At 37.8% G+C, this 27,146-nt stretch overlaps 1 protein-coding gene across 1 annotated transcript in view; it reads left to right on the forward strand.

Annotated features, from left to right (window-relative positions):
• LOC140155425 (TBC1 domain family member 24-like) overlaps positions 1–26,398 on the forward strand; it is a 108,395-nt gene extending 81,997 nt beyond the window's left edge. Inside the window, 8 exon segments of the mRNA XM_072178271.1 lie at positions 13,899–13,997; positions 16,161–16,251; positions 17,049–17,134; positions 21,536–21,706; positions 22,564–22,722; positions 24,804–24,884; positions 24,886–25,022; positions 25,685–26,398. Coding sequence (XP_072034372.1) covers positions 13,899–13,997; positions 16,161–16,251; positions 17,049–17,134; positions 21,536–21,706; positions 22,564–22,722; positions 24,804–24,884; positions 24,886–25,022; positions 25,685–25,874 — 1,014 coding nt within the window. The 3' untranslated portion in view covers positions 25,875–26,398.
• The last annotated feature ends 748 nt before the right edge of the window (positions 26,399–27,146 follow it).

Consider the following 27,146-nt stretch of genomic DNA (forward strand, 5'->3'; position numbering starts at 1 on the left):
TACAAACCTTCCCCTTACCCCTTCCCTTCTCCATTTCCCCTCAATCAATGTTGGGGAGACTAGGGAGGCTGGAGAGCCTGATGGAAAAGTGCTTTCATCAACATTGAACTAGGGGAGAGGGGTGGAGATTTACATTTAGTATGCCAGAGTGTGCCAACATAATTTCCATAGGCGTAGATCCTGGGATGGGGGGATAAATCCCCAAATATTTTGCCAGGGGATGGTCCATACAATCATCCCCCAATGTTGATGCCTGATAATGGGTTTATAACCAAATTAACCTCATATTTCCCATTTTAGCCCCAAAAGTGCAAATTTTCTCTGTTTCGCACGCATTTATTCTACTTTTACACCATATTTCATCAGTTTAGCTGCAAAATTGTAAACTTTTTTCGCGCACAATTGTACCATAGACTTAATCTGTCACCAAAAGGTGCTGGATTGACTATACTTGAAGAATTTTTTCCAACTCCATCCCCCCAATGTCAAAAAGAAATCTACGCCACTGATAATTTCTGTGAAATTGTAGGTCATACTCCTCTATGACTTGCCTTTGGTATCACAGAGCAAGCCCTATATTAAATAAAGCCTTTTCGTACCGACACTTACACAACTTCTTTTCTTATACAATGCCTATAGCAGATATTAACTCTTTGCTGTGAGAATAATGACCATTTACTCTTATTATATCTGGACAATTGGAAAAGTTCACAATTTTGTTGTTTATATCTTAAATTTGTACAAATATGCATAGTATTGATGTGAAAGTTTTAATTCTATTTATGGTATTGATGTGAAAGTTTTAATTCTATTTATGGTATGTAACAAAAATGAAACTATAGAGAGTTTCAGGAGTGTGCCGTGTTAATTTATTGTATACTTGGAATAATTAGGAGGCGTGTATGTTGTGTACAATGATTCTTTGCAATGCTAGTGAGTTAATGAATTTCTTTTCTATAGCCAGGTTCATTGACCATGCAGTTAATTCCATTTGAAGTTGATTTCATAATAAGTTGGTTACATTCAGGTTGATTTTGTTTTCTGACATTATAGAAAGAGGTGCAGGCATGTATTAATTGGTTTGTATTCAAAAAGGTTGACAATTGGAATACGTAGGTTCTTCACACTTATACGTGGCAAATGTTTGAATGGATTGATTCTATTTCCTTCAGGTTCAATGACCAAACAGATTTATTTACGTCAGGTAATCCATTCAAGTTATAAGGGGGAAGACATTTTTGTCAGGCTGAGAAGGGGAGGCAAACATTTTTTGGCATGCATTTGGGAATTTTACCCCCCGGCACATAATTATTGCACCATACACAGCCCCCTATGTGTTTCAGGATCTATGGATGTATGAGCAATATATGAGTACATGCCCATTTCAAACTTGTTCTTTAATATTGAACTGTATTTCTTATGTTTTGTCTATAAATGATAGAACTTTATTATGCTGATCCGCTTCCCCAGATGTTTAGGAACTAATGCCCATACTAGGCAATTACAAGGAGCTTAGCATTTTTTTATGTCACTTCCATTACCTAATATCGGAAAGGCGATTGCAGATATCTAAGCGATAAGATTCAAGTATATGCCATAGAGTCAAATGGGAACAAGTTGAAGGCAGCTAATTAAAGTTCTTTGCCAAGACCAAAGGAAAAACTTACGTTTTTCTGCTGACAGTTTCGCCAGAAACCTTCTGGCTTTCTCAAAGCGATTGATGTTGTTATTGATCCATCTGCTTGGAGCGGGAATCCCGGCCGGATGTTATTGTTTTACCGGAAGTACTCCTGTCTTCAACGTTGGTCTTGAGCAAAGGATCAAAGATGTGGCTCAGAAAGAATGTCCCCTCGTCTCTGTTCATGGTGTTGTCTCCTCTCTTGCGAATCCATACTGATTCCTTGACCCATCGTGCCCTGCGGTTTTCTTCCCTATCAAGGATTGATGAGCTGTCCCAGTCTATTAAATGGTTAGCCCTTGACACGTGATCTGTGATGGCTGATTTATTAATTTCGGTAAGCGATTCCTTCCTCTTGGATCGTGTGTATTTGAGTTGGCTAGCTTTCTCCGCTTCCCTTTTGTGTTCATTCATGCGGACACCGAACTGTCTTTTTGTCTCAAGGAATCAGTATGGATTCGCAAGAGAGGAGACAACACCATGAACAGAGACGAGGGGACATTCTTTCTGAGCCACATCTTTGATCCTTTGCTCAAGACCAACGTTGGAGACAGGAGTACTTCCGGTAAAACAATAACATCCGGCCGGGATTCCCGCTCCAAGCAGATGGATCCCCGCTCCAAGCAGATGGATCAATAACAACATCAATCGCTTTGAGAAAGCCAGAAGGTTTCTGGCGAAACTGTCAGCAAAAAACGTAAGTTTTTCCTTTGGTCTTGGCAAAGAACTTTAATTAGCTGTTTAATCAACAGACCTGATGAACCTCTTCAGTCAAGTTGAAGGCAACTTTGTCACTATGTCGATAGCCACGATTGAATGCTGGTAGTGACTGTGAACACCAGCGTTTGATCACAAGTGACTTTTGAATTGCATACTACGACTGCTAGTGTACAAATATTGACTGCTATGAGGGGCACAGTTAGGCCCGAGGAGATGTCAAAACCATGACTATGCCCAAAGTGAAGCTGAGGGCATAGTCATGGTTTTGACATCACCGAGGGCCTATAATTTTATACTGTGCCCCGAATATTAAGCAGTCAATATTTATTTTATATACCGAATAATATATATTCTTCTCATTTCATTGGTTAAAAATTTCCTGAGCTGACAAGGCCTACAAGCTTTTAACTGCATAGGCCATAATGCACAGTGCATGCAAGAGCAAGGGTGCAGAATTTGGACCGATATCTACCGATTTCATATCTAAAACCCTACCGTTTCTGTGCTAACATCACACACTGCCAAGTCTTCAGGTCGTAGTAAGGAGTGACATTTGGCAGGTATAAATCCTTGACATGTAACAAATTGTAAACAAATCACCTGCAAGGAGAGTTCAAATTCATCACGAACTGTGACCGCTATAGTCTCTTTTACAACACTGTAATCAATGCCGACCGTATAGTGGGTGCGTAATGTATACGAGCGATCTGTGTATTCGCGGTTGTGACTATTCAATTATTTATCGGGCACAGTTGATTCTATGCCCCGGGTACAGTTGCATATGATGTCATCTTGATAGAAAAAAGGGGGCACAGCTATTTTAATGACTCCACTTTTAACCAATCAGATCAGAGGAATCTATATATGAGGTATATAATATGATATAGTTCAAACACAATAGATGATACTTGAATATGTTGAAGAAAGAAACATAAAAACCTTCACTGTCACCTGTTTTTATTTTGTTTTTGTTTTTGTACCAAAAGAGAAGACAGCAAAGAAGGCCGCAAAGCAATACTCTGCGAACTTGTACCTACTCAGATAAGTTCCAATTATTAGTATTCTGACGTCTTTGTGAACAAGGAGTTTTGGAGAACATAAAGAAAAGCCCATAGCAACACGATGATTGAACCTTTTATAAATCCTGATTTTTTTTATCAACAAACCTGATGAATCTATTATACAACGAATGTTACTGTGTGTCACTTGAATTGCTCCATATAGTCTTCTAGTATTACTATATTGAATTAATTCTCATGTGTCATTGAACCCACAGTGTATGCAATAGAAATATCCTTGTGTATGTTGAACACCACTGATCCATATTCTTGGCCTATTTTTGAATTCAATTTATCGTTCAAGACTGTATCATTTACAGAACTTGTTAAATTGTGTGCAAAAGGGGCCTGGTTTTGAATATAATTACAGACCGCAAACAATTTGAGTTAAGACTGTTATGCAGTGGCAGCAGCTCCAAGGGGGGCATGGGGGGATTCACACAGTCAGAACTCTTTCCCCCCAGTTTCCCCCTGTAACCCCTCCAAAAAATTCCTGGTGCTGCTTATGTTATGGTTTTTACAGCCTTTTGTATCTTTACATAAATCTGACATGGTAAGTGGTAAGGATGATCAGAAACTGTTATGCATGTAGCATTCAAATTAAGGAACTGGTCAATCAAAAAGTATCTATTTTTAAATTTAGGGACTGGTCAATATTTAGACAAAATGTTTTTACCTTGAAAAGAAATGTGTTAAATTTTATGAGACAAGCGCCATGCATAGTAGGCCTATAGTATGCTGTGGACAGCTGACATGTTTCTAACGACAGCAGAATAAATGTAAAGCACTTTGATAACCATGAAAGGTACTGTATAAATGCCAACATTGATTTAATTATTGTGAAAGGTGAGAATAATTAATTATAAACTCAAGAATTCCACAACCCATTCTGCATTCAATTCTAATAATGAAATTCAGACAATCAGCTATTTGGTAGTGTTCTATCCAGTTGACTTGCTTCACAGAAATATGATTACATGTGATTTTGGTTTTATTAACAAAGCTATGAAACTAGAGATAGGCAAAGCTACCATCATCATGTAACAATATACTCTTGATAAATTGAGAATACATTTTTCTGCAATCAAGTCGCATATGTTATAAATAGGGTGGTTATTCATGTAGTACTCTACTAAGCATGAAATGTTCATGTGCATAAAACTTTTGTAAATTTTGCGAGTCTCAGTTGATTCACGAAATTTTCATGTGCACAGATAGTTATTCTACTGAAAGGCCTTGAAGGAAATGTACAAATTCACAAATATTTCACATCACAGAAACAGTGCGGTTCTCTCCAAAATGCAAAATTTTAATGCCGCAAAAAATATAGGTATACTTGTTTAAGTTGCGGCAATATAAGCTCTACACATGTGTGTTTATATAGAGTAACATTAGTTTGAAACGTTAGAATACTGTGTAAGGTTTGTTTCAGGTTTACACAGGACAATTTTCATATGTTGCTAGAAAGCGGATCCCGGAAGCAGATATTGTTGTGTTGTTGTGTAAACACACTTCATGATGCATACAGTTTGAGAAGCTGCATGCATTGCATATTGATTTTATTCTATAAGTGCTAGCGTTTAAGGTCAACATAGCAACACACAATGTGTACTGGGATAACAATTTTGAATCTAAATATGACACAGTCCATTGAAAGGTACTGCTTACTTCTGTTTTATCCTTTTTGACTAAATTTTAGTACTATCAATTTGGACAAATAAAATAGGAATTAGAATTTAAAATATTACCATTTGTGAGGAACTTAGGTTTCAAAGTACAAAATGTACGTTTTACACTTCCAAAATCCTAAATTTTAAGAATAAAATATCCCAAGCATTGTTTGCTTGTTTGTTTTATTTCTTCTTACTCATTCAGTGGATGTTTTAAGGTATCCTCTTCTTCCATGAGGCTAGAATTTTAATTTTTCAAAATGAATGTTTTCCCTTCAAAAAATGTCCAAAAATGAATTCTTTAGAGGTTATTAATGAATGTGCATAAAATCTGACTTTATTACCATGCAAGTTCATCTTTATTGGTAAATGGTTTGCATGAGAGAGGAGCTGAGAAAGTAACCATCCACATCAGGGCTAACCAACCATCTCTAATAAAGGATGGAGGACACTACAAGTTGGCAAAGGTCTATGACCCCTTCATTACATCACACTTCAAGAGTGCGAAATTGTGTCATTCCCCTGACAAACAGGGTTGCCAAACCCGCGATTTGGTAGCCCAATTGGGCGACTTTTGTAGATTTTCTCCGCAACTTTTCCTGTCCCATTGCATAGAAACCAATGATTAAGAAAAAACTTGGGTGACTTTTCAACATTGGCTCCCGCGACTTCTGATAGTTTCCTGCCCCATAGAAGCCAATGGTTAAGTGAAAAATTTCGATTATTTGACCCGCGATTCGGGCTGAAATCTTTTGGCAACCCTGCTGACAAAGTCTGTAGTAACAACACCTGAAAATTACAGATGTAAACAATTTTGTATTGTGATTAAGAGTTTTAAATCATCTCATTTTCACTGCGTTAAAATCACAACATACAGCCTCAAGTTGTGTTCTGTTCTGTTCTGGGTTTGCGACCCGTAGTGTGCCTTCTGATCCTTCAAGTCTTTGAGCACATGTTGTGACAGGATTATACACAGAATGTTCTAAAAATATGTCGCAAACAGAAAATTGCGCAGAATCAGTTCCTCAGATTCTGGAGTAAAATCTGATACAAAATTGGCACATAATTTGCGCACTTGTTAACCCAAAACATCATGTATGAAGGCATCAGTCTATTGAAGTACATAGAAGCTTGCACTGATTTCATCAAGTAGGACACGTATTGACAGCTATCATCTGCAGGTGGCCTGTCACAATGTCTGGCTATGATGCGTATACAAGAATTCAAGTTCAACAGCCCCAGTTACGGGAAAATGAAAGTTTCATGTTAAGTGGCAGATGGCGTCTGTTCACATTTTAATACCATGTTTACCATCTGCATGGTAATAATAGAATATTTATGTTTGTTCCAAATGCCACCAAACTCTTGAATTTTAAATGGTCACTCTATGCAGAGACATGCTTAATTGGGTGCGGCTCAAACAAAATGCTCAAGCCAGGATAACAAGCATATAATAAGCATATGTGGCAGTCAAGTTAGCTCAAGCGATAAGGCGTTCAACTATGGTGCAAGAGGTTGCAGGTTCGAACCCTGGCATGTGGTTTAGTATGCTCTCATGGATGAAATGAGTTAGCTTACATACATACATACATACATACAAATTATTTATGACACGCTGTTTCATAGATATCACAGCGTGTGTGATGATACACTATATAATAAATAACAAACAAAAATAAAAGCAAGCAAATAATATGGAACAAGAGAAAATCATTGTGTGAAAAGGTGTGTTTTAAGTCCTTTCTTAAACATTTGAAGTGATGGCACAGAACGCAGAGCAGGTGGTAAAGTGTTCCACAACCGAGGAGCAACATATGCGAATGATCTGTCGGCAGCAGATTGAAGAGTGCGAGGTGTGTAAGTTTGTTCAGTGAGTCTGGTAGTGTCAGTTGAAGATCGTAAGCCAGTTCGTGTAGGTGAGTACAGAGACAAGTTGCAGGCAAGGTATGATGGAGCAAAGCCATTTAGGCACTTGAAAACAATGACAAGGATTTTGAATGTTATTCTGTTCTTGATAGTAAGCCAGTGGAGCTCTTTGATGAACGGTGTTGCATGATCACGCTTCTTTGCACAGAAAATTAGTTTTGCCGCCCAATTTTGCAGTCTCTGAAGTCTCGCGATGTCAGTTGTATTTGCTCCAAGTAGAACTGCATTTGCATAGTCGAGACGAGATAGAATTAACGACCTAACGATGTGGTGGCATGTGTCTCTGTCTAAGAACCGCGATATGTGTTATGTTACGAAGATGGTAAGTGACATTACTACACAAGCTTGTAATGTGGGTTGACATGGAAAGCTGACCATCAAAGAGGACACCCAGATTACGAACAGTGTCAGAGGGAATGATAACATTATTATCAATTTGAAGATGAATATTTGATGGTAACTTGCGCCTATTGTGTGGTGAAATACCCCTGGACAAGGAACTTGGGGAGCTGCAAAGTCCCTGTGCAAGTTGTTGTTAAAATGGTTTATGGAATGATGTGGGCCGTAGTGGTCAGCGACAACCTGGAATGTGTGCTGAGGCTTGTGGATCAATGTCTAGGCATTGTGTCTGTGCGTAGTAGGGTTAGTCAGCCTTTTGATCAAGACAATTTCTTCATCCAATCTCTACTGCTGATAAGGCATGGGGTGTTAAGCAAATCACTTATTGTCCATTGGGCTATTCCAGTTGAAATTCACCCCTGTGTGTGAGATTAAGGTCATGTCTTCTATAAGGGGTGTATGGATTTCAACTGGAATAGCCCATATGATACTGAGCCCAAGCAATTTGAAATAAATAAATCAAGAATTTAAGTTGACATTTACACTCCTGTGTGTGAGATTAAGGTCATGTCTTCTATAAGGGGTGTACGGATTTCAACTGGAATAGCAGCCGCGGATCCAGAGAGAAAAAAATACGGGGGGCGCAAAATACATGAGAATTCTAGAGGGCGATGAACCATATGGCCGCAAAGCGGTCATAGCGTCGCAGGGGGGTGTCTGAAACTTGAAGTGAGAAACTTTTGCAAAATGAAGACCTAATTGAAGCCATTTGGTGGACCATTTTGACACTATTATTGTGTAAAATTTGAGTTTGAAAGAGCGGAAAATTTGTGAAATGACCATGACGGCTCATTTCCCATTCGTGGACAAGCTTTTAATATTATTGTTTAAATTCATTTGCTTGCGTGACGTAGGGGGTGTCTGAAGGGTGATGTGCCCCCCCTCAGAAGTGAGAAACTTTTGCAAAATGAAGACCTAATTGAAGCCATTTGGTGGACCATTTTGACACATTGTGTGAAATTTGAGTTTTGAAAGAGCGGACAATTTGTGAAATGACCATGACGGCTCATTTCACACTCGTGGACAAGTTTTCAATATTATTGTATAAATTCAATTGCTTTAACCATAAAGTTCCGGGTATCCAAAGTATAAAGAAAATGGCAACTTCCTAAGTTCTTTATACATAGGCAGTGGGTGAGTAAGTTGGCAAAGTAAGTTGTGCAAAAAGAAGGTCCAGTTGAAGCCATTTGGTGGACAATTTTGACACTATTAATTGTGTAAAATTTTAGTTGGATAAAGTTCGGAAATGTGTGAAAATGAAGGCCCAATTGAAGCCATTCGTGGAACATTATTCACTATTACTGTAGGCCTAATCATAAGTTATTACTTTTAAAAAACAATATAGGCCTAAAGTGTACGGGTGTTTGAACAAATGCAAAAACGGCCAGTTGTTTAGGCATATGTAGGGTGTCTGAGTGGAAAATTTTGCAAAATGAAGGACTCAATTACGCGCAATTTAACCTTTCTCTTCTCTTTTTTCTCGCCTTTCTTTCTCTTTTCTCCTTTTCTCTTTCTCTCCTTTCCCTTTTCTCGTTTTTTACGGGGGCGACGCCCATCTTTCCTACTTTTGCTATTTTTACGGGGCGACGCCTCCACCCCCTCTGGATCCGCACCTGAATAGCCCATATGATACTGAGCCCAAGCAATTTGAAATAAATAAATCAAGATGATGAACGAACATGTGGATGAGTACTTGCTATTGGGTCATGTAGGGTGGTTTCAAGTAGTGTAGCTGCCTGGTATTTTTTTATCTTAATGTTCTGCATACTAGCCGTAGGCCTCACCGTCAAAAGTCAAAAGTTTTTAGTTATATCAAGAGCTATCTCAAAAACCACTGAACCAAATACTAGGCTTGTTTGTATTCATTTTAATGCTTTTTTCATGCTAATTCCAAATGGTCATGACAATTTACAATTCTGAAAATTTTCAATTTTTGAATTTCTTTTTAAATTTGCCATCTGCAGTCAACACCACCTGTGTAGAGAGAGTTAAAGGAGGATTTCGTGATCCTACCATCCTCTTTTTATAACATTTTTCAGAGATATCCACGAAAAAAGCTTATTCCCAAAATGTCAGTTGATTCTGATTTTGCGTTTGTGAGGTATGCATGATTATGTGTATTACACTGCTCCATTCATGCCATTGGCCAGTGTTGTAATTTCGTTCTGGTATACCAGAACGTAATTCAAATTTTTTTTTTTTTTTGCTAATCGAATTAATCTGCAAGAAATTGTTGGTACATAAACATTACGTACCCTGAGGTTTCCAGAATTCCAGTGGTATAAAAGTCTCAACTTTTTTTGAGAAAAGTGGGGGGGATGAGGCTGTGGATCATAAAATGCCCTTTTAAAAGCAGTAACACTTCTAACAATTTCATTCATTATATTTTGTTAATATTTAAAAATGCAGTTTCTCTGTTAAAAAATAATCAACCAGTAAGTTGTTTTTTTTGTCAATAATTTGTTGAACTATTGGAAATTTATTTTTATGCAATTTTTGTATATATTACCACATGGCAGCTTTTAAACTTGCCAACCTGTCAAATGTGTTTGTGATAGGAACTGATGATGGAAATAGAGTACACATCAAGATCTATATCTCTCAATCAATGCTGCACAACTGGTTGAGAGTTAAGTGGTTCACTGTCAAGTTTGTACAACTTATCAGTTCACTGTAACTCATACACAGCTAGGTTCACTGACTTGCGTGTTTACATATTTACTGAAAATTTGTCACCAAAAGACACATTTTATTCCAAAAGAACCCAATTTGAGAGATTTTGAATATGAAGCATTAATAGTATCCTTTATTTATGCTCAATAACTTAATTGCTCAGCTAATGGTGATATTCTATATAATTGATATGCAAATTCTACAGAGAAGATATCTTATACTTCCCATAATGCATTTCTTCCATTTCAATTTTCTGCACTGCTTTGCTATCTAGTGCAACATGGGTCGATAGTGATGAAATATACCTTAGTTAACAAAGAACATCCAGATCTTGCAAAATGCATGAGCTTGCATGAATGTGTTTATTTCTTGACTATCGATTCATGTTTAGCCAGGCTATTCTCAAAATGAAAATAAAGGAAACCTGTACAAAATGGGAGTGTCATTGGATGAAATGGGGGGGTGTACCTTGTTGCAAAGAATTCTGGGAAACTGTCTGTTACATGGTTCTTACATGTCACTGAAAGATCCCAACCATGTGAAGTATGACATGTGTAATATTGACTAGACACCTATTTATGTGTTTGATACATATGCCTGTTCTAGTCTGTAAAGTATATGTGACACAATCTGGTCCACTGGGGCCAAAGGTGGCAAATTTGAAATTGACATAAAGGCAAAAATATAGAGTAAAACAACAATAAAATACATAAGAAAATAGACATCGCAAAACTTCATAACTTTAGAACCAAGTATGCTAGACCTTTGGTGTTTTCAGTATATGATAACCTAATGTTTGTAAAGGTAATGATGCTAGTAACTCAATTTTCAAAAATGCCTCCTTTGATCCGCATGGACCAGATCATGTCACATTATGATAGAATCAGAACTGAACACACATAGAAATAGTGAAACAGGGTATTAGGCCCTGTCTGTCATTATTACAAGCTAAGACAAAATGCCAATATGTGAATTTCAAGTCAAATTAAACAGGATAAATACTAACTTTAAAAATACAGAAATGTCTTGAAATGACAATGACAGATAGGATTTTGGAATTCAGTTACATTCTCGACCTATAAATGTAGAAAGAGCAATAACAAGCAGTAGCATAGCTGAGGGGTAAGGGGGAAGCTGCCCCTGTGAGAAGTTTTCCCCCCTATGGGATGCTGGCCACCCTAAAATTTTTAGATGTTAGTCCTTTTTTGTACCTTTTGCGCATTTTGACCATTTTCATTAAAAGATTTATCCCCTTGATAGTTGCTTCCCACCCTGAAAAAGTCCTGGCTATGATGCTACTGGTAAAAAGTGAAATCTGAGGGTATAAAAATCACAACTTAATTCATGTGAAATACCAAATTTGATGACAAAAAATAAACCCTGTTCTATGGCCCTGACTAATTGAGATTTTGCATTTTTTTGTTTATTTAGCTGTATGGAATCAAAAACAGATGTTGTTTTGGCCAAAATTAATTGATTTTGACGGAATGTTTTTGAAAACAAAATCATCAAAATATGTTTGGAAAACATTTTCCAAACTAGTGTTCCATAATTTTTAAAGTTTTTTTAGGGGGAGGGAACAGGGTATTTATTTCCATCATCTTCTAGCTTCTCAGCTATTTTCATCCAAATTTTTACCTCTGAAGAGTTAAATAATATCATGACAAGTCTCAGTAAATTGGTGTAATTATTGTTCTGGCTAGTGATTCAGCAGCTCTGGTGTCCTTTGATAATCATGTGATTTTTCAAATGATATTAAATTTGATATTATATTCAAATGAACCACATTTTAAATATGAGTGTGGAAGCATTAATTGTAATGGGCTCTTCCAATTGAATTCTGTACTCCTCTGTAAAACTCATTAGGGATTTAAAATTAATCACAGCCAAAAATCACAGATTTGTGGACACAGGAGTATGGAATTCAGCTGGAATGACCCATTGTTTGACCAGGTGGTATGATTCAACATAGTGGTAGACATAAGAATTAATGTCTGTTCATACTATGCCGCAATTGCTTTGTGGTGTGTTGCGTTGCTGCATTAGCATCGTACTGCAAACTACTGCATTGCAGTATCGCAATAAAGTTAAATATATTTTAACTTGTGGCAAAAAGTAATCTAGATATCCACACCGTACCGCAAAGCAATTGCGTTGTAGTATGAACGGACCTTTAGGCAATGTCATGTGAATCACTAGGTATATCCATATAATTATATCAACTGTTATTGGTTTGTTAACCCCAAGGCCCTCTACTTTTTGGCAAAGGGGAAGGAAAGAAGGAAGAAAGGAAGGAGGGGAGAGAGAAGATAAAGAGAAATGTTGTTTTCTCTGGTCCGGTTTCAAACCATGGACCTGTCGGGTCATTAGGACAAGACCTGGTGCTAGCAAGCTATGACCAGTATATCGTAAAACCTTGTCTACAAGCATATAGAGTGCTTTTGATGAAAGCTAATGTAATCCAGACGCCATTATGGAGTTTGAAGAAATAAATTACAGATCCAAACAAAATACAAACAAGTATTATTTAAGACCAATCTATTGTATTGGCATATGTGACCATCCACGACAAATCCAGTGTAAAGTCACAACTCTGAGTTTTTATATTATTACACAGTTGAAACCTCTTGAAAACAAGCTTTAAAATGCTATATCACTTGTCATAATTGCTTGAGAAATGGGTGCTCAAAAAGGCTCTAATGTTTTTGTGAGGTTTATTGGTCCATATCTATAAATATTAAAGCACTGGTGACTTTACACGGGGTTCGTTGTGGATGGTCACATATTTATGCATGTATCGTATTAATTTAGCTTTCATTAGAAACGCTATAGATGCTTGTAGACGAGGTTTTATGGTGTAGTATGAGTGTTGTCAGTGCCCAGCCAGCAACTCTCTGCTATCATGTATTTTCAGATCATTGCTCAATCAGATGGGTTGCTAGTTACTTTGTGCATTAAGCTTTTTTGATGTTTGGTAGTGTTAGGGTTAATAACACCATAATAGTTAATACATTTGATCAAAATGCGATTTATTAAAATTTAAAATGCAAGTTTTATTTTCCAACTATTCTGTTGGCGATTGTAATGGCTCTTGTTTTAAATTATTTGAGAGATGTCAGGTCTCCAGTTAAAAATGATAGATATTTGTGTGAACATCTGGAATGTAACTATTGATGTGGAACAGGCTAAGTTTATTGCTCTACTGCTGCCTGCCTGCAAAATGTAATAAAAGTATTCTGGTATGGAGTCAACATCATGTGATGCATGAGAATTCATTATTATAGTCTATAAAAATCTAAAAAATTTACATAAAAGGCATTCAATAGAAGTAAAAACACGAGGAATATGTAAATTATGAAACCACTGGAAAAAACATTGGTTGAAAGAGTTACAAATAACTGTAGAAAGCAGTCAGAAATAAAATGATATATGAACAAACCAGCTCTAGAAATAGAATGCAACAGGTAGAGAGTATAAAAATGAAACAATTCTTGGGGGTGTACCGGTTATATTGTCTCTTGTTCCTCTTTAACCCACAATAGCCAAAGTGATAGGAGGAGGGGCTAAAGAGGTAAATCTGATGGGATGATATGTCACTCATCATCAATGTATGGAGGATAAAGTACATTTGAAAGGAATGTTTAAAAATGTTGGTGACTTTTCTAAGAATTTCAGAATTTTGGACCTTGGTAATGTATCAGGTGCAACACCTAGATGTTTGTGAGGAATAATGAATTTATCCTTTTAAAGATGGATATTGTTTGTTTTTTGCAGAGTCCAGCACATAAGTGGATTGTACAGCGTGGGGATGATCCTGAGAAAGTCTATGAAGGCTGGGTTTGGTGGGTACTGGATCTTCCATTCACACATTTAGTAAGTAGCTTACAAAGTCTATGAAGGCTGGGTTTGGTAGGTACTGGATCTTCCATTCACACACTTAGTAAGTAGCTTACAAAGTCTATGAAGGCTGGGTTTGGTGGGTACTGGATCTTCCATTCACACACTTAGTAAGTAGCTTACAAAGTCTATGAAGGCTGGGTTTGGTGGGTACTGGATCTTCCATTCACACACTTAGTAAGTAGCTTACAAAGTCTATGAAGGCTGGGTTTGGTGGGTACTGGATCTTCCATTCACACACTTAGTAAGTAGCTTACAAAGTCTATAAAGGCTGGGTTTGGTGGGTACTGGATCTTCCATTCACACACTTAGTAAGTAGCTTACAAAGTCTATGAAGGCTGGGTTTGGTGGGTACTGGATCTTCCATTCACACACTTAGTAAGTAGCTTACAAAGTCTATGAAGGCTGGGTTTGGTGGGTACTGGATCTTCCATTCACACACTTAGTAAGTAGCTTACAAAGTCTATGAAGGCTGGGTTTGGTGGGTACTGGATCTTCCTTCACACACTTAGTAAGTAGCTTACAAAGTCTATGAAGGCTGGGTTTGGTGGGTACTGGATCTTCCATTCACACACTTAGTATGTAGCTTACAAAGTCTATGAAGGCTGGGTTTGGTGGGTACTGGATCTTCCTTTCACACACTTAGTAAGTAGCTTACAAAGTCTATGAAGGCTGGGTTTGGTGGGTACTGGATCTTCCATTCACACACTTAGTATGTAGCTTACAAAGTCTATGAAGGCTGGGTTTGGTAGGTACTGGATCTTCCATTCACACACTTAGTAAGTAGCTTACAAAGTCTATAAAGGCTGGGTTTGGTGGGTACTGGATCTTCCATTCACACACTTAGTAAGTAGCTTACAAAGTCTATCAAGGCTGGGTTTGGTGGGTACTGGATCTTCCATTCACACACTTAGTAAGTAGCTTACAAAGTCTATGAAGGCTGGGTTTGGTAGGTACTGGATCTTCCATTCACACACTTAGTAAGTAGCTTACAAAGTCTTTGAAGGCTGGGTTTGGTGGGTACTGGATCTTCCATTCACACACTTAGTAAGTAGCTTACAAAGTCTATGAAGGCTGGGTTTGGTGGGTACTGGATCTTCCATTCACACACTTAGTAAGTAGCTTACAAAGTCTATGAAGGCTGGGTTTGGTAGGTACTGGATCTTCCATTCACACACTTAGTAAGTAGCTTACAAAGTCTATGAAGGCTGGGTTTGGTGGGTACTGGATCTTCCATTCACACACTTAGTAAGTAGCTTACAAAGTCTATGAAGGCTGGGTTTGGTGGGTACTGGATCTTCCATTCACACACTTAGTAAGTAGCTTACAAAGTCTATGAAGGCTGGGTTTGGTGGGTACTGGATCTTCCATTCACACACTTAGTAAGTAGCTTACAAAGTCTATGAAGGCTGGGTTTGGTGGGTACTGGATCTTCCATTCACACACTTAGTAAGTAGCTTACAAAGTCTATGAAGGCTGGGTTTGGTGGGTACTGGATCTTCCATTCACACACTTAGTAAGTAGCTTACAAAGTCTATGAAGGCTGGGTTTGGTGGGTACTGGATCTTCCATTCCACACTTAAGTCACACAAAGTCTTAGTAAGTAGCTTACAAAGTCTATGAAGGCTGGGTTTGGTGGGTACTGGATCTTCCATTCACACACTTAGTAAGTAGCTTACAAAGTCTATGAAGGCTGGGTTTGGTGGGTACTGGATCTTCCATTCACACACTTAGTAAGTAGCTTACAAAGTAGTGGCGTCATTGAAATATTTTTTCTTGTTGACATGTCGGAAAAATTTATCGACGTGTCAACAACATGTCGACATAAAAGTACGCCCATGACTTGGTCGAGAATGTCAATGAAGTTGAATAAACAATTGTATATACCATAGTAAATGCCATGATAAATGTGTATTCCACACATTATCTTTAATGCATGACATAAGCTTAAGTGCAACAAGATTTTTGGATAATTTTACCACTATTTAGTATTTTGTAAGCACCATGTGTCATAAACAATGTTGTTAAATTAATGTTGTAATCCAAATTTTCTGTTGACATCAGCAACTTTTTCTGATGTCGACAACATGCCGACATAATTGCATGTCCTGTAATCATATGTTTTCTATCTTTTTACAGGTCCGTGTGATAGATGTATTTTTAGTGGAGGGTCTCAAAATTTTCTACCGTATCGGATTGGCAATAGTAGTTCTGCATAAAAAGCATAGAGGTAAAAGTCATGGGAAAGAAAACAGTTGTTGTATGGATGTGAACATGTGTATATGCATGGAAAACAAAAAGAAATTCAACGACCTAGATTCAGTTCCAGGGACAGTTTAGGAAAAAATGAAATATGGCAAAAATGAGTATGCTCTTGTCATTGGTGCTAGTTTAGCATCAATGTGATGCAGAAGGTTTCACCTGAAGCCAAGACTTTTTTCGTGGAGGGTGCAGATTTTCCACAATGCAGACCTTTTCAACTTGTTCAAGAGTAATCTTCATTCCAGCCAAAAGCAAACCTTTACCCCCTCTATAATTGAGTTTTGGAGCCTATATTTTAGACCACAGAAAGCTCATGATTTGGGGTATATTTATCTAAATTGTACCATTTTTTGGCGCAATTTTTTCTATTTTTGACAGAAGAAACAGACCTTTTACCAATATATAGGGATGGATTTGTTGCACCCCTCCTCCATGGCTAAATGGACCTGCTCAATGTTAACAACTAGATATAATCCCTATAAATATAACTATGCAATTATCTTCTTATTCAATACAAATGACCATACAGGGATGTGCTGCAAGTATAAATCTCTTTTTTCAGGCCTCAAATGTTTAGAAATTTTGTAAACAATCACCAGATTGTGTTAAATTTAGCTTTAACACATTTTTCATGCTGATTCCAAAGATGTTAATGAAAATTTACAATTCTGAAATTTTTGAATTAAAAAAAACCAAAACTTGTTGTTTGCATTTGACAACCGCATGGAGAGAGTTAAATGATTTTCTTTTCTCTTTCTTTTTTAGGCGGTGAGGAGATACAGGGTGATATGGCGTCTTCCATTCAAGAGTTTGTTAAAACCATTCCTACTTCACCTGAAATATTACTTAATGTAAGTAGATTTGGATTAAACCAATACTTGGATCAAATTTATGTCAAAAGTTTCAAATATTTATTACCAGTTTGTTGAAGTAGTAAATGTCATTAGTAGTATTGGTATATAAGGAAGCTTATGAAACTTGACTAAAAGTGAAGTGTGAGAACTCTCCAGAATGGGAGCATAACCATAGAGTTACCTTCAGAGAACTCTCCAGAATGGGAGCATAACCAGAGAGTTACCTTCAGAGAACTCTCCAGAATGGGAGCATAACCAGAGAGTTACCTTCAGAGAACTCTCCAGAATGGGAGCATAACCAGAGAGTTACCTTCAGAGAACTCTCCAGAATGGGAGCATAACCAGAGAGTTACCTTCAGAGAACTCTCCAGAATGGGAGCATAACCAGAGAGTTACCTTCAGAGAACTCTCCAGAATGGGAGCATAACCAGAGAGTTACCTTCAGAGAACTCTCCAGAATGGGAGCATAACCAGGAGTTACCTTCAGAGAACTCTCCAGAATGGGAGCATAACCAGAGAGTTACCTTCAGAGAACTCTCCAGAATGGGAGCATAACCAGAGAGTTACCTTCAGAGAACTCTCCAGAATGGGAGCATAACCAGAGAGTTACCTTCAGAGAACTCTCCAGAATGGGAGCATAACCAGAGAGTTACCTTCAGAGAACTCTCCAGAATGGGAGCATAACCAGAGAGTTACCTTCAGAGAACTCTCCAGAATGGGAGCATAACCAGAGAGTTACCTTCAGAGAACTCTCCAGAATGGGAGCATAACCAGAGAGTTACCTTCAGAGAACTCTCCAGAATGGGAGCATAACCAGAGAGTTACCTTCAGAGAACTCTCCAGAATGGGAGCATAACCAGAGAGTTACCTTCAGAGAACTCTCCAGAATGGGAGCATAACCAGAGAGTTACCTTCAGAGAACTCTCCAGAATGGGAGCATAACCAGAGTTACCTTCAGAGAACTCTCCAGAATGGGAGCATAACCAGAGAGTTACCTTCAGAGAACTCTCAGAATGGGAGCATAACCAGAGAGTTACCTTCAGAGAAGTCTCCAGAATGGGAGCATAACCAGAGAGTTACCTTCAGAGAACTCTCCAGAATGGGAGCATAACCAGGGAGTTACCTTCAGAGAACTCTCCAGAATGGGAGCATAACCAGAGAGTTACCTTCAGAGAACTCTCCAGAATGGGAGCATAACCAGAGAGTTACCTTCAGAGAACTCTCCAGAATGGGAGCATAACCAGGGAGTTACCTTCAGAGAACTCTCCAGAATGGGAACATAACCAGAGAGTTACCTTCAGAGAAGTCTCCAGAATGGGAGCATAACCAGAGAGTTACCTTCAGAGAACTCTCCAGAATGGGAGCATAACCAGGGAGTTACCTTCAGAGAACTCTCCAGAATGGGAGCATAACCAGAGAGTTACCTTCAGAGAACTCTCCAGAATGGGAGCATAACCAGAGAGTTACCTTCAGAGAACTCTCCAGAATGGGAGCATAACCAGGGAGTTACCTTCAGAGAACTCTCCAGAATGGGAGCATAACCAGAGAGTTACCTTCAGAGAAGTCTCCAGAATGGGAGCATAACCAGAGAGTTACCTTCAGAGAAGTCTCCAGAATGGGAGCATAACCAGAGAGTTACCTTCAGAGAACTCTCCAGAATGGGAGCATAACCAGAGAGTTACCTTCAGAGAACTCTCCAGAATGGGAGCATAACCAGAGAGTTACCTTCATAGCAATAAAGATGTCATAGGGGACAGACTACTGGGCAGACTACTGCATCCGAAAATATATTTGGGTGAAATTAAAATGGAAAAAATGAAAATTAATATTAAATCAGCCCTTTTGGGCTTGTTTGACTATAAAATGGGACAAACTTCTCCCAACTGATAATGCACCCGTTTGTCGAGCACCAAAGGGGCTAGAGTTTTAAGATCCCACTCAAGTGTATGATTGTGTCCAAAATTTTTCGTTAGGTATTATATAAAACTGGACATGCCATAAATGTGTATGTTTCCCTGTGGAAATTTCTTTGTAATCTTTTTTGTAGCCACCAGCCTTTTCTATATAAACAGTCCTGTACATGTAGATACATTTATAATAAGCTTTTTAGCATGGAGTAACTAATTATCTTCTAAATGCCTGTAGGTTTTGCATTGTAGAAAAACTTATTTTTAATATTATTGGGAAGCTAGCTTAATATTTTCAACATAATATGAAAAGGCCGAAGGGGATATATTGTCATTAAAGAGATTATATTTCAGGATTATTGGTAGTTAATATACTACATAAATGTTAAATCATTTGAAATAACTAATATAAATTAGCTTTACTATAAAAGGAAGGAGTACAATTGATTGCAGTGATCCGACAATTACTCGATTTGACTGTGAAGCATGCCAGTGCAAAAATAGAGGCAAAATTTATGAGCAAACTAAATGTGGGGCAAAACTGAGTGATCTGTGCATGAATTCATTCATTTTGAAATGAGTGGGTTTTAGCTGCCTAAGGTGTTGTGCATTATGCGCTCACACAATACATTACTCTCTTTACAATGAATTGTAGCCCCATTTCCTCTCGTTCGTGGCAATGAAAGTTGAGGCGTTATTGCAAGAAAGCTGTATCTGCAGTAGCTGCCAGGTGTCATATTTTTAAATCTGTACAATATAGAATGCAGAAATTGTTACATTTTTACCAGGGCAACTATTGCATATATGATGCCTTGTTGCACTAAGACTTTAAAGTATGTGAAGTCCCCAAACTCCTTTACTATGTGATGGAATATATTAGCCCAATAATGCTTTTACTACTTGAACTAAAAGAAATTCAGAAATAAAGCAATTTAAGCAATTATGCAAGTAAATTTGGATTGTGTAGGCGCATATAAAAACATACAACATACATACCCTTAAAGTAATATTCCTGCTAGTGCAAAGTTTTTGGCTTAAAATAAATAATATTTGTTGTTATTGTGTTGAAAAGTGTTATATATATCAACTACGTCAACTTCTTACTTCTTACCAACTTCTTACGTCATGAAAGGAACATATTTCATAGCTATTGAGAACATGCTTTATATTTGGCCTGTACATGGTAGCTTGCTTACTAGGCCTGTGGGTGAAAGGAGCAAGATTAAAATGAAGCACCTTGAGGTTATCAATGTATCAGGCTCTACATGATGAATGAAAAAACATTGATTTTTACAGCATCTTTATTTCACACAGAGCATAAAACTAATAATAAAGTTTCTATTTTGAAGTAAAGTTTCTCAGATGTAAACAGTGTGCTACAATTATAATTCAAAAGAAAGGAGCATATTGATTTTTATAATTTGGAACAAATTTAACTTTTTGTATAAAATTTAAAATTAAAATATCTGTAAAAAAATAGTTGTGGAAGAGAGGTGCCAAGTACCTTGTAGATTATGGAGTTGGTAAATACACACCACCATGCATGCTGAGACAAGTTTTCTCGCCATGTATATTGATGAACGTGTTCTATAGAAGTATCATGCAGGAGATTAATGCTTGTATGGTTTAGGTGACGATTTGTTTTTGAAGAAAAGTTTTTTCTGAGATGCTGAACCCTTGCTTTATAGCATATATAAAAAAGCCTGATTATGTTTTCCCTGTGTGGTCTAATAAAAGAAAATAATAGATGAACTTTTAACACTGAATAAAATTGTGTGAAAACAATTTAAACTCTATACATTGTTCCAAGGATTATGATAACAAGGAAACTCATGAAATATTAACATAATTTTTATTCAAGAAAGAAAACCTTGATTCAACAAACAATCACAATTGATACAAAGTGTCTGATGAATGTCTAAGTTAGCCTCATCCCCCATTTTTCTTTATCAAAACTGAGATTTTGGTATCAAAAGAAAGCTGATATTTTTCTCATCATCCCAGTGAAATTTAAAGCCCAAGATATTTTTTGTGTAAATGGTGTGAACATAAACATAGTGATTTGTGTACATGCACTATCATATAGACCACTTGACATCACTGTTTATCAACAAAAGGCGAGGGACTCGTCTATCGTTATATGCTCGAACGAGCCGCTACACTGTTCAATGGCTTTCTTGTATTGTATGAAATGTGGCGGGCGATTTAAAATGCACATGCCCTTAGCAGACTACGATGCGTCGCACACTGCAGGGCAAAGAACAATGTAAATTGTCATAATGCGCGCGCATACTGCCGGGCAATGACGTCACATGCCAAGTGGTCTATAGGGCATCATTATACACATTTTTGCTTATATCAAAACTGCTGGAGCAATACACTCAAAATTTGGAAACATGTTGTTTTAATGGTAGGTCTCGATCTAAGATAGAAAACAGAACATTAAAAATTAGACCACACCTCTTTAATGCATCATTTTGTATTGTTTTAGGTTGCATTCCAGTTCCGAGGATTATCGCGTTCCATTATTGGTACATATCAAACCAAGCACCAGATAGAGTTGAGAGCCGAGGGCAAAGTTATGAGTAAATCACCATCAAAACAAAAAGGAATTCCTGTATTATTGGAAGAAATACAATCCAGCATCATCAATTCAAAACAGGTAATGTAGATTAATGCTGAATTAAAAGGCTCAAAGTTATACACTTCCAGATTTTTATTGCTGTCACTCCAGAGGTATACTGCTGCATAGCTATTCCATCTGTGCTCTAGAGTACCTGTGTGGGTACTCTAGAGTACACACATTAGAATCACATGTATAACAGTACACACACTGGTACTGGACTGGTGGTACATTGGTACTCTTAGCCACAAAGTATCTGGGCAGCAGTGTACCTTTGGGGTCCACAGCAATAGGAATCTGGTAGTGTTGTTATAGAAATACCACATTAAATATTCACAGCTAGTATCAGCTCCACAAGTAAGGGTTACATTGGGTCAAGTTGCAGTAAAGTTTTTTGTCCAAGAGAAAAACTCAAATTTCACAAGAGCAAACCAAGGACACCGCTGCTTCCTTGAACTTGCACTCTCATGCACCAGACTCTAGGGTTCTATGCTGGTTTCATACTTTCTGCCGCTTGCCACTGAGCGGCTGACAGAAAAGTGCAAGCGGAACAGCACAACGCTGAGCGGCAGTGATGTTACTCTCAAAGCCATTGTTGATGCTCAGCACCACTCTGCACTTATTTAGCCAAAAATTGTATCCTGTACATCAGAGCAGCACCACTCCTGAGTTGACTTGAATTCAATTCCTAGCAATCTGCCGCTTTGGGCAAAGCGGTGTAGTGATCGATATATCGTCTTGCGGCTGGTCACCACTAGTGTTTCTGCGCAGTGAAGCAAAATCGTTATCAAAGTATGCAATCTGCATTATCTATTGACCTATCTTGAATATTACACCAAATAAATGTATATTTTTAATAAATAAAAGTAAGTTTATGTGGTGATTGTTTTTTTCAGCTGCAAACTTTGTGGAAGTGGTTACCAGACAGAATCGCCTTATATCAACCCAGATTGATATTCACATCAGAAGAACATGGATTTAGTCTCAATACATTCTACTTGAAATGTGAGCAATATGAACCTACAGTACTCCTTGTCAAGACCACAAATAATGAGGTGAGTGAAATGTGAGCAATATGAACCTACAGTACTCCTTGTCAAGACCACAAATAATGAGGTGAGCGAAATGTGAGCAATATGAACCTACAGTACTCCTTGTCAAGACCACAAATAATGAGGCGAGTGAAATGTGAGCAATATGAACCTACAGTACTCCTTGTCAAGACCACAAATAATGAGGCGAGTGAAATGTGAGCAATATGAACCTACAGTACTCCTTGTCAAGACCACAAATAATGAGGTGAGTGAAATGTGAGCAATATGAACCTACAGTACTCCTTGTCAAGACCACAAATAATGAGGTGAGTGAAATGTGAGCAATATGAACCTACAGTACTCCTTGTCAAGACCACAAGTAATGAGGTGAGTGAAATGTGAGCAATATGAACCTACAGTACTCCTTGTCAAGACCACAAATAATGAGGTGAGTGAAATGTGAGCAATATGAACCTACAGTACTCCTTGTCAAGACCACAAATAATGAGGCGAGTGAAATGTGAGCAATATGAACCTACAGTATACTCCTTGTCAAGACCACAAATAATGAGGTGAGTGAAATGTGAGCAATATGAACCTACAGTACTCCTTGTCAAGACCACAAGTAATGAGGTGAGTGAAATGTGAGCAATATGAACCTACAGTACTCCTTGTCAAGACCACAAATAATGAGGTGAGTGAAATGTGAGCAATATGAACCTACAGGACTCCTTGTCAAGACCACAAATAATGAGGTGAGTGAAATGTGAGCAATATGAACCTACAGTAATCCTTGTCAAGACCACAAATAATGAGGTGAGTGAAATGTGAGCAATATGAACCTACAGGACTCCTTGTCAAGACCACAAATAATGAGGTGAGTGAAATGTGAGCAATATGAACCTACAGTACTCCTTGTCAAGACCACAAATAATGAGGTGAGTAAAATGTGAGCAATATGAACCTACAGTACTCCTTGTCAAGACCACAAATAATGAGGTGAGTGAAATGTGAGCAATATGAACCTACAGTACTCCTTGTCAAGACCACAAATAATGAGGTGAGTGAAATGTGAGCAATATGAACCTACAGTACTCCTTGTCAAGACCACAAATAATGAGGCGAGTGAAATGTGAGCAATATGAACCTACAGTACTCCTTGTCAAGACCACAAATAATGAGGTGAGTGAAATGTGAGCAATATGAACCTACAGTACTCCTCGTCAAGACCACAAATAATGAGGTGAGTGAAATGTGAGCAATATGAACCTACAGTACTCCTTGTCAAGACCACAAATAATGAGGTGAGTGAAATGTGAGCAATATGAACCTACAGTACTCCTTGTCAAGACCACAAATAATGAGGCGAGTGAAATGTGAGCAATATGAACCTACAGTACTCCTTGTCAAGACCACAAATAATGAGGTGAGTGAAATGTGAGCAATATGAACCTAATGAAGAGTCCAATTGAAACCAAACGTTAGTCATAGCTGCACTTTGGGAGCCAATGGTAGTGTTCACTACCCTTGTCTTCAGATGACATTTTTTGGACATTGTTACTATGTTTCTGTTATCCTTCTATCTTCCTCTCCTTTCCTTTCCTTTCCTATCATTTCCTTTCCTCTCATTTCCTTTTCTTTCCTCTCCTTTCCTCTATTTTCCTTTCCTTTCCTTTCCTTTCCTTTCCTCTCCTCTCTCTCCTCTCCTCCCTTTCTTTTCTCTTCCGTACCTTTCTGTCTTTCTTTTTATATTGTCCCTGTCCATCTTTTCCTTTCTTTCCATTGTCTTCATTTCCTTGTTATTTTTCTTCATTTTTCCTTCCTTTCTTCCGTTTTTAATTTTCGTTCATTTCTTCCTTCCTATTTAAAATTTTAAACATGATTTCAAAATTATATACTTACGCAATTGGTGCCAATTAAAACCATGTGCTAACTTGGATTTCCTTAGACAGCAAAAGTAACCACAGCCAGCTGGTTAAGGCACATTAAGTTAAATAGAAAGTATTATTAGTGAATTAAATAATTCCTCCACCATTAATGTCTAAACTACAGTGTTTTTAATACATGTGTATCAATATTTCTCACATAATACAATTACACAGGTATTTGGTGCTTATCTGTCGGTCAGTTGGGAAGAGCGAAATGATGATGCAAGAAAAGCGCCCTACTTTGGCAACGGCGTAGTGTTTCATGTTCACCTTGACGCCAAAAGAGATGCATTATCCTTGGGTCGGCACCACTAAGGCAAACCCAAAGGATGTGGTACCAGCTGAAACAATGTATATGAGAGCCACCGTTAATGAACTAGCTATTGGTGGGGGGTAAGTGGAAATTGGAGTTAATTTTTGGCACAAACCTTTGTTATTTACAGACCTTTATGTGGGGCCACCTTAATTATGAACCGCGTAATTCTAGTTATGCCTCCACTGGAGGTATTGTGTTTCCTGGTTGTTCGTCATTCCAAAGGCAATTAGCGGTCTTCAAATTCCGGTAGATTTTTGTTGCAAAATATGCTAATTTGGTACCTTATTTACATAAAGGTTTGTAAACAGATGGTTGACAAAACACATACTGGATCTATGAAGATACACTCCCGTGAAGTAAAATCAAATAAAATGAACGGAGACAGGAAACAGTTTCGGTACAAGCATAAGTTTCATTTTGTCCATTTTCTTGGAACTGGTGAGGCGTATAGTGATGGGACTTGGTGGAGGGGAGGCAATTGACAGTCTTCAAATTCCACTATTCTTTTGTCACAAAATATGCTAATTTTGTAGCTCATTTGCATAAACCTGTCAAATTACGCTAACTGATTGCTGCTGACCTTCATGACCCAAAACGTTGCAAATTCCCTTCTTTTACTACATTCCATATCTCTTCTGTAATAGTAATGGTAAAAACAATCATCAAGACTTTGTCAAAGACTACAAGTTCAGGCTATTTACAATCTCATTCTCTGCCTTGTTTTGTTTCTTTTTCCCAGTGATGGTGAAGGCATTCACCTTGACAAAGACTTGGACAAAGGCTACTCGCAGCCTTGCAAGACATTCAATAACTCATCCCTAGTGACAGAGGCTGATGGCCAGTTCCAGTGCCAAATAATTGAGGTGGTGGTGTTCGAGGACAAAGTTTCACAAGAGAATGGAACGCAACATAAGTCACCCAACAAGTAAACCGTACACAGTTATATTGGGTTGGTGGGAATGGGTGTCAAGTCTGAATTTGACTACACTATTTCATGATTAGAATGGAGGCTTGCATCAATGTAGATTAAGTCAAGATTTGGGAGTTTTCAACTCAATAGCTCTCAATTTGAAGTATATACAAGGATGTCCACTGATGGCCAATCTCTTGCCACGCTTAACCCCCTGAGCACTACCTGCTGATATAACATTGCCTCTGATTGGTCAATTACATTATATCTTCACTTTAATCACCAATCAGAATGGAGCTTTGCAAATAATTCACCCCAATTTTTTCTGTGGTGAAATTATTCTAACAATATTGCTGATTGGTCCAATTGATAATGAAAACTTCTTTTTGGCCAATAGGCAGGTAGTTCTCATAGGGTTAACAAAATGAAATTCATTTGCATCATGAAAAATAGCTGGGGAAAAAATTTCTTTTTGGGATAGTTCAAATCTTTGAACATAATTACATAACAGATTGGGCTTTTCCATTTGAAATCCACACCCTGTGGAAGATTAAAGAAAAGTGAGCAAGTATGTTTTCAAATAGAATTGGCTAGGGTTAATTATCTTGAAACCTATACACCCCTTGTATAATTGCATTACCTACATTTACAACTGGAGTGAGTATTTCAAATGGATATTACCCAATTGATTATTCTGTTTGAAACCCATCCTCTGTGGAGTGACAAAGTTGCATGTCCTACAAAAGACCTGATGCAACACTACGCCATGCCATCCAAACACTGTCCTCCAAGATGGAGTCCAGGGAATAATGGGCTATTCCAGTTGAAATCCACACTACCCCTTTGGAACATTTTGTAAATACGTTCCATAGGGGGAGTATGTTTTTCAAATGGAATTGGTCAAGGTCAATCATTTTGACACTCATACTCCCCTGTATTATGGCTTTACCTAGTATATCTTCCACAACTGGAATGAGTATTTCAAATGGAAGCTACCCATTTGTCTATTCTATTCGAAACTCATACTCCCTTCGTGGAAGACTTTAGCTATATCTTCTACAGGGGTAGTGTGGATTTTAAATGGAATAGCCCAATACATGATTCGAACAGGTGACTCAGTTGTGTTCTGAAATACTTGTAGTCTACACACTACCAACATGGCTGCCATTGTCAGATCCATTCTGGTTGGGTTTATTGCACAGGATTTATGGCCCCTTTTGTGCTATAAATTGCAACATTGTGTACAATTTGTTATAAATGTGGAAATAAAAGCAATTAAAGAATGTAATAA

The sequence above is a fragment of the Amphiura filiformis genome, chromosome 6 (genome assembly GCF_039555335.1).
Source record: "Amphiura filiformis chromosome 6, Afil_fr2py, whole genome shotgun sequence".
Lineage (NCBI taxonomy): Eukaryota > Metazoa > Echinodermata > Ophiuroidea > Amphilepidida > Amphiuridae > Amphiura > Amphiura filiformis.